The sequence below is a fragment of the Musca domestica genome, unplaced genomic scaffold (assembly GCF_030504385.1).
Source record: "Musca domestica strain aabys unplaced genomic scaffold, Musca_domestica.polishedcontigs.V.1.1 13, whole genome shotgun sequence".
In the NCBI taxonomy this organism is placed as follows: Eukaryota; Metazoa; Arthropoda; class Insecta; order Diptera; family Muscidae; genus Musca; species Musca domestica.
Window position 1 is genome coordinate 14942700 of NW_026712172.1, and position 12042 is coordinate 14954741.

The 12042-nt window shown below is 34.4% G+C and overlaps 2 protein-coding genes across 2 annotated transcripts; one reads left to right on the forward strand and one right to left on the reverse strand.

Moving 5' to 3' along the window:
* Positions 1-3159: 3159 nt before the first annotated feature.
* On the reverse strand, positions 3160-4563 carry LOC101900909 (transmembrane protein 177). The gene has a single exon (XM_059118463.1). The coding sequence runs from the start codon at positions 4499-4501 to the stop codon at positions 3581-3583; it is 921 nt and encodes a 306-aa protein (XP_058974446.1). The 5' UTR covers positions 4502-4563; the 3' UTR covers positions 3160-3580.
* A 3646-nt stretch (positions 4564-8209) lies between these two features.
* On the forward strand, positions 8210-11866 carry LOC101901088 (uncharacterized protein CG3556). The gene is made up of 4 exons (XM_005183618.4): positions 8210-8579; positions 8643-8720; positions 11420-11502; positions 11702-11866. The coding sequence occupies exons 1-4, from the start codon at positions 8323-8325 to the stop codon at positions 11773-11775; spliced, it is 492 nt and encodes a 163-aa protein (XP_005183675.2). The 5' UTR covers positions 8210-8322; the 3' UTR covers positions 11776-11866.
* Positions 11867-12042: the final 176 nt, after the last annotated feature.

The window sequence follows — 12042 nt, forward strand, 5'->3', positions numbered from 1 at the left end:
ATTTTCAACGTAAGCCACCAAAGTCCAAAGATCGAGAAAAATGCGACGTCAACAAAAGTAAAGATTTACTTAATCAGTGTTCTTTAAAAATATGTATGTTTAAATGTTAATTTAATTTCATTATTTTCCCAATATAATACATCAGTATTTTATTATTTTGTTGTCAAGTATGCAAATTTTCGTATAAATACTTATATAAATGCTTCATGGTAGAAGAAGATGCATCAACGCTTGGAAACATTGATATGTCAAAATTTTTAAAATGTTTTTTTTTTTTAAATAAGTAGATTTTTATAAGTTTCCGTATGCGACATCAAACGGAGGTTGTTATGATATGCATTTTTCAACAATTTTTACAAATTTGAATAATTTTTCAATCCAAATTTTCAATTTTTTTAGAAATCAATTAACATAAACCAAATAATTGCCTTTTTATAGATAAACGAAGAAAACTTCTAGTGGGCATGTTACAATAAGGAGGTAGAACAGCTTAGTAAAACTACAAAAATACAGCCCTAAGGCTATTTTCATATTTTTCCTCATTTTTAAAATGAGTCAAATGGCGCGAAAAAATGAATGAAATGCCCGGATTTTATCTCAAACTATTCAATCTTTAAATTTCATAGCTAAACTGTTTAATGCGCTGTCTTCCAAGCATTGGTTTTGAAAATATTTTGTTTTTATTTTTCAAAACAATAAACAAATACACAAAATTGGCAGAAGTCGGGCACATGTTAAAGTTCTACCTTACCTTTTTGTTGTACCATAGGCAACTGGAAGGATCTCCGAAGAAAATCATTGGCTTTGCCATAAAAAAATCAAATTATGTTATGGAATCCAAAAGAGAAAATAGAACAGTCTTTCTCTCGGGGCTTTTTTTGAAAAAATAACTATCATTCCATTTGTAACATCCCTAAATATTCGTCGTAGACCCGTATAAGTATATATATATTCATAATCAGCATAAAATTGTAAATCGATTTAACGATGTCCGTCTGTCTGTCCGTTGAAATAACGATACAGCCCACATTATTTGACATAGAGCTTCAAAATTTGGCAGAGCTATTTGTATTGTGTCTAGGATGGTTGGTATAATTTTTACATTTTTTTAATTTTATTGAATGAAAGCAAAAAATGTCGAAAATAGCATCAAATTTTATAATAAGTTTAGATTTGTTCGAATTGATTACGTTGGGCTCGAATTATGGCCTTTAAACGGCCAATGGAACCATTACACGCTGCCCGAATGTTGTTCTGCGATATTTTGGCTTGAGGTGATCGACACTTTGGTATTTTTTAGTGCCAACCTTGTTTCCAAAACACTCCAGGCACTTGGTATCCGGAGATTTTGATGTCCATTGTGCACTGGAAATGAAGCGAGAGACCTCATTTTGTAACAATTCTTGGGTGGTGCGTGCTGAGTGCGATGGTGCTGAGTCCTGTTGGAATGTCCAAGGTCTGCGGCCAAAATGTTTGCGTGCCCAAGGCTTTATTACACCCTCCAGAATATTTTCGCGATAATATTCGTCATTTATTCTAATGCCACGATGGATTAATACGAGCGGAGAGCGACAATCGGCTGTTATGGCGGGTCACACCATCCCCATGACCCGCGCTTGAGTTCTGGTGGCCAAACGAACGTGCACATTTTCAGCTGACCTCTTTAGCAGGTAAACGCGATCATTTTGTTTGTTTACAAACTGCTGGTCAACGAATGGTTTCTCATCGGAGAAAATCAAATTCGGCAGTTCAACTGTTTCAATTCAGCGAAGCAACTCTTTAGCTCTTTACTTCTTCCACTTTTTGGAATTTCAATGGGTTTATCCCGAGCTAATTTTTCAATATTTGCCGAATGAAATGTTGCGATATGTTCAGCTCACGAACCATTTTTCGGCCACTGAGACGCGGGTTTCGATCAAGTCGCTTCTTTACTTTTCGAACCATTTCTGCTGATGTTGCTTGTTTTTCGTCCACTTCCTTGACGTCGGGCTACGCTAAAAGTATAACTGCAACGAGCGATGGTACAAGACACAAAAGATTTATTCACATTTAAATGCTGGAGTGCTCTAACGATAGCCACTTATGGTTTTCCAGCCCAATATAAAGAAATCACACTGTTACGCTTAAATTCCATCGCGAATAACTTTTTTTCTGGAAAATTCTCATCAAAACGCTTTTGTACGCTTGTAAACAATATAATGAGCTGTCACTGGAATAATTTTAACAGCTATCGGACTGGCTTAGAAATGGCAGCAGTCTGAAGTTGGTTGCGGTTTTTTCATCTTACACTGCATTATAGCATTCTGTTCAATATAGATCCATCTCGCTTGAGTTACTTCCTGCTGATTGTGTTGTGTAATAGTTTGGTAACGAGTTTCTTAACCAAATTATAAAGCGTTTGGAAAACAATAATATGTGGAAAGTCATCACCACGAGTTTTAAGGCAGCTTTCGTTAAAGAAAAAGACAGATTTTGTTCTTTTCCAGGAGGATTTTCACCAAATTGTCATCAATACCATGCATCCAGTTATATTTAGGCTTTTATATTTCCTTTCTGTAGTAGGACTCCTCAAAATGGTATATAGGCGACTATATACGCATTTTTCCAACCGATAGCCTTCTTCGATGCGGGGAATATGAAAATATCCACCACCAACCATTTGAACTCCGATGATAAGAATGCAGCTAAATGTGTGTGTGGCTCTAACAATGCATCAACATGACTTAACACGTTTTTTTTGCAGTATTAGCTTAGGTCTATCCGTGGAAGTAATCCTAACAATGATAGATAGGACTCCAATGCCCAAGAGGGTCAGAAATAACCTATACGATTGAGAAAGTATCTTTAACGTTATAAAAAAATCTATACATCAACAAGTTTATCAGGTAGATCTGAGAATTATTAAAGTATAAAAGTTGTCTCCGCAGTCCATTCCACACATCATCGGCTGTCTAGATTACACATGGACAATTATGTCCATGGTAGTGTAGTCGCTTCAATTCGTTTTGGGTGCAGATTGATGAGAAACTATCGGAAAACAGAACCTTGATATTGCTCTACGCAAGTAAGTATCTCTCCCATATTCGTGCGTCTGGCCTTCCGGAAATCCTATTCATCATTATGCTTTTAAAAGATTAAAACAATTTGAAAATTAACAAGTTTGGTAAACATTAATGGTTAACAACTTTATTGTACATTCGTGGGGTACAGGGAATTATAAAACTTTTTATGACTAGGGAACCCAAAACAAACAGACTTACTATGGACATTTTTTAAGGTTGATTTATTTCTAGGCATTTTGAGAAAATTCAGCTGGAAGCTCTGGAAATGACAGTTAAACTCTTTAGATATTATAATCTGATCAATAAGTTAGTGAATCCAAACAAAAATAAATCTCTACCTTCATTTTTAACCAACAATTGGTCTGTTCCAAAACCTGCAAGAACCTACTAGTTTTGAATTTTTTTCCGATATCACAAAGGGAAAATCGGTCATCGTAGTAAAAACTTTTACATTCTTGCAGTTCTGAAACAGACCAACTAATGATCCATAGCAAGATTGTATTCTTTTCCATTCTCTATTAATTCGTCGCAGTAACATTTTCTTGTAACTTTTCCTCAAAATATGATTTTCTTATTGTTAGTGGTAATGATTTTTGACGCAATAGATAATTAACATTTCCATTTGCCGTAAAGGTGTCATCTTTCAACAGATTTCTCAAGGCAACATTTTTCTTCAACTGCTTGTCGTAGTAACTAACTCCGGCCTGGACAAAACGTTCACCTTTGGCGGACAACTCCTTGTCAATATCAGCATCGAGTGACACTTGATTGAAGTCTTTCATAAAACACCAGGTTCCAAGACCAAACAGGCCCAAAATTGTGTACATAACAAAACGCAAACTAAACGGCCTCGCCAAGAGACCCAAACTTGAATTCAAATAACTGCCTACCGTGTACACGGTTAGAAACGACAAGGATGGAAACAACGAGTTCATTAGCACATAATTGCTTTTGGCCTGCAACAATGCCTTGCAAAAGGCAAATATTTGTTCTTCTTCGGTGAGGATGAGTGCCTGTTCCAAGTATTTACCACTTTCCGATTTCCAGTCGATTGCTTGATCACGAAAACGTATTTCACTACGTTTTATATCGTTGACACTGTCATATTCAAAATTCGCCGGAATGCCCACAATGGCACCAAATTTGGTCTTGGTACATCCCACCAATGATACTTCAAAACCAAATACTGAAAATGGTTTCACTAGCGTCTGTTCGTGTGCCTCCAAGCCGCATATTTCCTTTGCCCTCTCAAATCTTTCCAGGATTTTTGGTGATATTTTCACCGGTTCACCATTTTTATAGCATTGCAGGAAGTCTTTGTAGTATTCCAGGCCAAAGCTGTTCGGCAGGTAGTTGAAGAGGAATAAACCCATGGTTGTGGCACCGGCAGCAACATAGGCCTTTTTACCGCTACCCGCTCCAATGTATTTAGATTTCATGTTCGTTTTTTATTCAATTTTCAATGTTTTAAAATTGTGAGAAGGTAAATGTCAATTCCTTCACATAACACCGGTGCCAGAGATGGTAGGCAATCGATGACACACACTATCGTTCATAATAAAATATTCGTCGTATGAACAAAATATAATAATGCTATGTTCTCACTGCAATTTCAATCACGCTGTTCGCTCTCAGAATTAAATACACAAATTAATCAGTTCATACGGCATGATTCGTAATACATAATTCCATTTTTCAAAACGTTTGTTTTTTAATTTTAATGGGAATTTGAATGAAAACATATGAAATTCGCTTAATATGAACAGAAAAAATTATTATCTTTCTTCCAAAGAACTATTTTATCATTATTTCACAACATTTATTCATGTTTTGACACTTTTCTGTAAAAGTTGACACACTGAATATTTTTTGGGTGATTTTTTTGTGCTGGAGAGAAACTTGTCAATTTACTTTGCAAAATTTCTGACAAAAAGTGTCCCCTTTTTTGCTTTCTGCAAATATTCCAACTCTTGGATGTTCATACGCCATTCAACATTTTATTGTTCATTCATAATTTTTGAAATATGAAAATGTTATAAAATTTTTAATTTTGAATTTTTAAATGTCATAATTTTTTTCGATAAATGTTCTCATTTGTTAGGGATTTTAAATATTGCCTGCGGATAACCAATACCCAATAATTTTGTAGTTTTCCCCCAATATTTTTAACTTTTGCAAAAACTACAAAATTATTGCCCATGGATACCTAATACCCAATAATTTTGTATTTTTTCCCCAATATTTTTTGAAAAAATATAAAATAAACAAAACCAACTTTTAAATTTTAAATGTCTACTTGGCATAATAATACTCCAGCACAGAGTTGCATTTTCCTAGTTGCTTTGAAGTTGAACAACATTTCTTATTGAGCCATAGGTTGTCCTAGAAGCGTAATACATACAGGGTAAGATGAAGCCATTCGTCCGACAGCTGTTAAAATTATTCCAGCGATAGCTCATTATATTGTTTACAAGCGTGCAAAAGCATTTTGGTGAGAATTTTCCAGAAAAAAAAAAACTTATTCGTGATGGAATTCAAGCGTGTGATTTCTTTATATTTGCCTGGAAACCACTAATCAAGTGGCTATCTTTAGAGCACTCCAGCATTTAAATGTGAATAAATCTTTTGTGTCTCGTCTCGTACCATCGCTCGTTACCGTGATACTGGTAGCGTAGCCCGACTTCAAGAAAGTGGACGGAAGAAAACAGCAACATCAGCAGAAATGGTTCCAAAAGTAAAGAAGCGACTTGATCGAAACCCGTGTCGCAGTGGCCGAAAAATGGCTCGTGAGCTGAACATATCGCAATATTCCATTCGGCAAATATTGAAAAATGAGCTTGGGGTAAAGCCATTGAAATTCCAAAAAGTGCAAGAATTTACACCGCAACAGAAAGAAAATAGACTCAAAAGAGCTAAAGATTTACTTCGCTTGGCCGAAAGTGGTGAACTACCGAATTTGGTTTTCTCCGATGAGAAAACACATGGTACAATAAGGAGGTATAACAGCTTCGTAATTACAACACTGAGGCTATGCCCGCTTCCTGTCAGAAATGCAAATCTGGTTAATATTATTAATGCGCGCCCCTGCCATTTAAGTTTCTTCAAATCATTAATTTTGAAAATATTTTGTTTTTTTTTTATTCAACAAATACATACACAATATTGGCAAAAGTCGGGCCCACTTAGAAAAAAAGCTGGGAGCTCTACCTTACCTTTTTTATTGTACCATGAGAAAACATTAGTTATCCAGCAGTTTGTAAACAAACAAAATGATCGTGTTTACTTGCCAAATAGGTCAGCTGAAAAAATGCACCTTCGGTTGGGCACCAATGGTGTGGGCCATAACAGCCGATGGTCGCTCTCCGCTCGAATTAATCGACGTGGCATCAGAAAAAATGCCGAATATTATCGCGAAAATGTTCTGGAGGGTGTATTAAAGCCTTAGGCGCGCAAACATTTTGACCGCAGACCTTAGACATTCCAACAGGACTCAGCACCATCGCGCTCATATCGCGCCACCCAAGAATGGTTACAAAATGAGGTTCCTCGCTTCATTTCCAGCGCCCAAGGCCACCAAAATCTCCGGGTACCAATCCGTTGGACTATTATGTCTGGAGTATTTTGGAAAGCAAGGTTGGCATTAAAAAATACCAAATTGTCGAAAGTGTCGGACCAAAATACCGCAGAGCAATATTCGAACAGCGTGTGACGATTTCATTGGCCGTTTGAAGGTCATAATTCGTGCCAAAGGTGACCAATTCGAATAAATCTAAGCCTATTTTAAAATTTGAAGCTATTTCCGATATTTTTGCTTTCATTCTATGGAAAAATCAAGTAGGTGATGTCATGCAACCAATTTTTTTTTTTTTTTTTTTCAAAATTATTCATTTGACAACATTTTATTGTCAAAATATTTATTTAGAAAACCATTTTGAATGCACAAATCAGAGATGGAAAGCTTTTTTTAAGCAGTGAAATTTGACTAGGTAAATAGCAGAAAATGGAAAGATGGTACCATGGTAGAAGAATATAGGTAGACGCATCGACACTGCTGCTGGGACAATGAACTGTCAAATCAATTTTGAAATTTTAAATTTTTAATGAAAAATTATTTAAATTTGTAAAAATTGTTGAAAAACGCGAATTATAAGAGCCTCCGAATGACGTAGTATAAGAAAACATGTAAAAATCTACTTATATTTGAAAAAACATTTAAATTTTTTGACATATCAATGCACCCAAGCGTTGATGCATCTACCTGTTTTCTACCATGGGTACGCTTATTTGAAATGACTTTACCTTCTTAATTTTACCGTGCTTTCATTCAATAAAATTTAAAAAAATGTAAAAATTATGGCCTTTGACTTTGTTTATCCAATCCTGTATTTAATAAATATGGAATCTTAAAATAAAAACTCGTCCACAAATTAAATTAAAGTCATCCAAATAACATTGGCGATTATGCAAATAGTGTAAGGTTCTACAAATAGAAACAAAGAGGTCAATCATTCCTAACATGGCAGAAGAATACAGGTAGTCGCATCGACACAGCTGCTGGGACAATGAACTGTCAAATCAATTTTGGAATTAAAAATGTTGAATGAATAAATATTTAAATTTGTAAAAAATGTTGAAAAACGCGTATTATAATAACCTCCGAATGACGTCGTATAAGAAAACATATAAAAATCTACTTGTATTTGAAAATACATTTACATTTTTATACCCTACAACACTATGTGTTGGGGATATTATAAGTTTGATTGGGCCAAAAATTATTAACACCTCGAAATATTGATTTCCCATATAGGAAAGTATATATGGATCTTCCTATCTCGCCGAGCTGAGTCGATCTAGCTATGTACAGGTCGCAATTATGGTCCGATCCTCCAATCCTGTATTTAATAAATATGGAATCTTAAAATAAAAACTCGTCCAAAAATGAAAGTCATCCAAATAAAAGTGGCATTTATGCAGATAGTGTACGATTCTACAAATAGAAACAAAGAGGTCAATAATTCCCAGCAAAAAATACAATAATTAAAAAATCTTACACTTGTTTTCAGTGATAAGCAAAACACTTGGCTGAATTCTAAGAAATGGTTTATTTAATTACATCATTTCGTATTTGAAAAAAGAGCGAAACAACCACAATGTATACACATTGTGGTGTCTACTTTCTAATATCACAACGCAATTCAAGAGAATATATAAAGAATTGATATCGTCACTTGTCTTATCATTTGTAAAATTTTGCAAGATGACTCAACAACGTAACGGGCAATATTGGCGTTGGCTTTCTGCAATTTTTATGGCATTATATTTGCTAAATTTTGCAATGGCCAAAGAAATTGACGCAAGGAATATCAAAGAATTGAGTAATTGTGACGAAGTCTCGTATACCTATACAATATGGATTGGATCATCGGTATCCCAGGAATTCAACATCTCCTTGACTTCACCTAAAAATACCAATTTCTTTGATGCCATGAATCATGCTGCGAAAATTGATCCAAGGTAAGTTGAGTTTAAGTTTTTCTTATAATTTTTTTTATTTTGACAAACATATTTTATTTTTAGATTTGATTTTAAGTACAAAAATACTTCCTGGGGCCATTATGTCACCGAAATTTCTGGGAAGGCGGAAGATGTTAAAAAGTGAGTTGAAATAAAAGCTATTGTCAATTGCCTGTTTTAACGGCAACAGAGAAATTCTTGGAGAGAGAGAGAGAATATTACGTTTACCTCAATCAACTCCCTTCTTTCGCACAAATAGTTTACTGTAGTATGTTTACACAAGTTGCATTGATGGTAAATATTTAACTATTGAAACGTATTGAACGCCCTACATTAATACATGGTAGAACTAACTAACTAACTAAAGTAAACTCATGCAATCATATGTTTAAAATTTTTTCAAACATTTGACAACATCTCATGGTAAAAATATATTTCATAAATCCATTATATACACACAGAATCAGAGATGAGAACTCTTTTTTTATGCATTGAAATTTGACAAGGTAAATTACAGAGAATGCAGAGCTGGGAATGCTAATTTGGGATGAGGTAACCTTCATTTCATTGTACCATACATTAATATATCATTTATTAGACAACTGATTTAAGGTAAATGTTAAGGTGTAAGTACATAAGAACTCTTGAAGTTATGGCTAGGCATATTTTGTGACATTTCATAAAGGAATTACAGAGCCGCATTAAAATCCTGTCGTCGTTTCCATTATAATTTGACATTAATATGCCTAGCCATGACTTCAAGCTTTTTATGTACTTGCACCTTTAAGCTTCCGTCAGAATTGCAGTTTACACGTGGTAGAAGAATGCAGGTAAATGCATCGACAGAGTTGCTGGGACAATGAACTGTCAAACGAATTTTGGAATTGAAAATGTTGAATGAAAAATTATTTGAATTTGTAAAAAAATTTGAAAAAAAACGCGTATTATAATAACCTCCGATTGACGTCGTATAAGAAAACATATAAAAATCAACTTATATTTGAAAAGACATTCAATTACGTTAATTAAATACGTTTTTTTCTTTTGGTGTCCTTGTTCTGTCAAAACATATGTACATTTTGTGTGTGTATTGTTTTGAATAAAAAATACAATAATTTGAAATTATTTCAAATTCGGATGCAACTTAAATGCATATTTTCGACGTTAATGGGCAACACATAGTAAAATTTTGGATTCAATATTGTGGAATAACCCTAAAATTCCATTCTTGTTTCGCGGGGTTTCCCCAATATAAGCAACTGTTAACAACATATTTAAAAATATGTTTGGCAGTGTAAGACTCCAGCACAGAGTTGCATTTTTCTAGTTTCATTGAAGTTGAGCAACCTTTCTTATTAAGCCATGAATGTACCATGGGTTTACACATGGTAGAGGAATACAGATAGATTCATCAACGTTCGGAAACATTGATATGTCAAAATTTTAAAATGTTTTTTTTTTTTCAAAAATAAAAAAAATTATAAGTTTTCTTATACATTGAGGCAAATATAAGAGAAATGATTGCTACATCTTTTAAAAACGGGTAGTTTAAGTGGCATTGTATTGAGTGGTAAAAAAGACAAAAACAAGCAGTTTCTTTCAAATATTTTTTCTCAGCAACTTACAGCATGGTGCGATAATTACAAGGTAGGGAAGAATTATTAAATAATAATAATAAGTTGTTGTTGTTGTTGTTTTGTTTATTTAACACTTTCGTCACAATATGTTCATTTAAGAGAAAACCGCGAAAAATGAATGAATCGCCGCGGATTTTTTAAAATATTGAGTCCTTAATACGATTACAATTCTTCTACAAGGTGAGATGAAAAAACTGCAACCAACTTCAGACTGCTGTCATTTATAAGCCTCTTGACCGACAGCTGTTAAAATTATTCCAGTGACAGCTCATTAGCGTAGCCCGACGTCAAGGAAGTGGACGGAAGAAAACAGCAACATCAGCAGAAATGTTTCGAAAAGTAAAGAAGAAACCCGCATCGCAATGGCCGAAAAATGGCTCTTGAGCTGAACATATCGAAAATATACAAATATTGAAAAATGATCTCGGAGTAAAGCCATTGAAATTCCAAAAAGTGCAAAAACTTACACCGCAACGGAAAGATAATAGACTCAAAAGAGGTAAAGAGTTGCTTTGCTTGGCCGAAAGTGGTGAGCTCCCGAATTTGGTTTTCTCCGATGAGAAAACATTCGTTGTCCGGCAGGTTGTAAACAAACAAAATGATCATGGTGATGGTGTGGGCCGCAATAACAGCCGATGGTCGCTCTCCGCTTGTATTTATCGATCGTGACATCAGAATAAATGACGAATATATCGCGAACATATTCTGGAGGGTGTATTAAATATTTTGGCCGCAGACCTTGGATATTCCAACAGAATGGTTACAAATGAGGTTCCTCGCTTCATTTCCAGCGCACAATGGCCAACAAAATCTACGGATACCAATCCGTTGGACTATTGTGTCTGGAGTATTTTGGAAAGCAAGGATGGCACTAAAAAATACCAAAGTGTCGATCACCTCAAGAAAGCGCTTCGCCGGGAATGGACCAAAATACCGCAGAGCAACATTCGGGCAGCATGTGACGGTTTCATTGGCCGTTTGAGGGCTCTAAACTAATTTTAAAATTTGATACTATTTCCGACATGTTCGGCTTTCATTCAATAAAATTTAAAAAAAAAGTTTAAAAATTATGGCGTTTGACAATGTTGTAGTTTTTTATCTCACCCTGTATTCCGATTACTGCTACCCAATTTTGGAAATTATTGTACCATGACTTACAAAATTATTTTCAAAATAAAAACTATTAATTTTTTCTATTTTCAGCAACATATTTTGGCTTTTGTACAACTTACCGGAACCACCAAATAAGAATAATAAGCCCGGAGAGGAATATATGTCCCCTGTCGGTAAGTTTTTGCTCTGCTCCAGAACTGCAAGAATGTAAAATTTTTCACTACGATAACCGACTTTTTCCTTTATGATATCAAAGAAAATTGCAAAACTAGTTGATTCTTGCAGGTTCTGGAACAGAGCATTTGTAAAGCACACACTTATGTAAAAAATGTACATTAAAATTTTAATATAAAATCTGTTTTCTTACTCTAGGTGTCGATGGGTTGATTGTGGAAAATGGCAAAAACTACTTGTTCTGGCTCAGAGAACTTAACTTATCGAAATGAAAAAAAAAAAAAACTTAACGATTTTAATATATCTGCTTATATGTTATGTCTTTTCAAATATATAAATAAACTTTGATTCTTTAGCAAGAAACTTTGATCCTACAAAGCCTGCTACGACCGATTTTTCCTTTATTATATCGAAAATAATGGCAAAACTAGTAGATTCTTGCAGGTTCTGGAACAGACCAAATAATTCGATTGATATTAATCAGAATTTCGTATGTTTTTTTACAAATGCCCATTAAAATCAAAAAAATAAAGATTTTA

What these genes read in the sequence shown, in the direction of transcription:
- LOC101900909 (XM_059118463.1), bottom strand. Translation starts at nt 4,501, where the DNA reads ATGAAATCTAAATACATTGGAGCGGGTAGCGGTAAAAAGGCCTATGTT.
- LOC101901088 (XM_005183618.4), top strand. Translation starts at nt 8,323, where the DNA reads ATGACTCAACAACGTAACGGGCAATATTGGCGTTGGCTTTCTGCAATT. An exon ending in GCTGCGAAAATTGATCCAAG is followed by an intron (nt 8,580 to 8,642) that starts GTAAGTTGAGTT and finishes TTTTATTTTTAG; the next exon opens with ATTTGATTTTAAGTACAAAA. An exon ending in GGAATATATGTCCCCTGTCG is followed by an intron (nt 11,503 to 11,701) that starts GTAAGTTTTTGC and finishes TTCTTACTCTAG; the next exon opens with GTGTCGATGGGTTGATTGTG.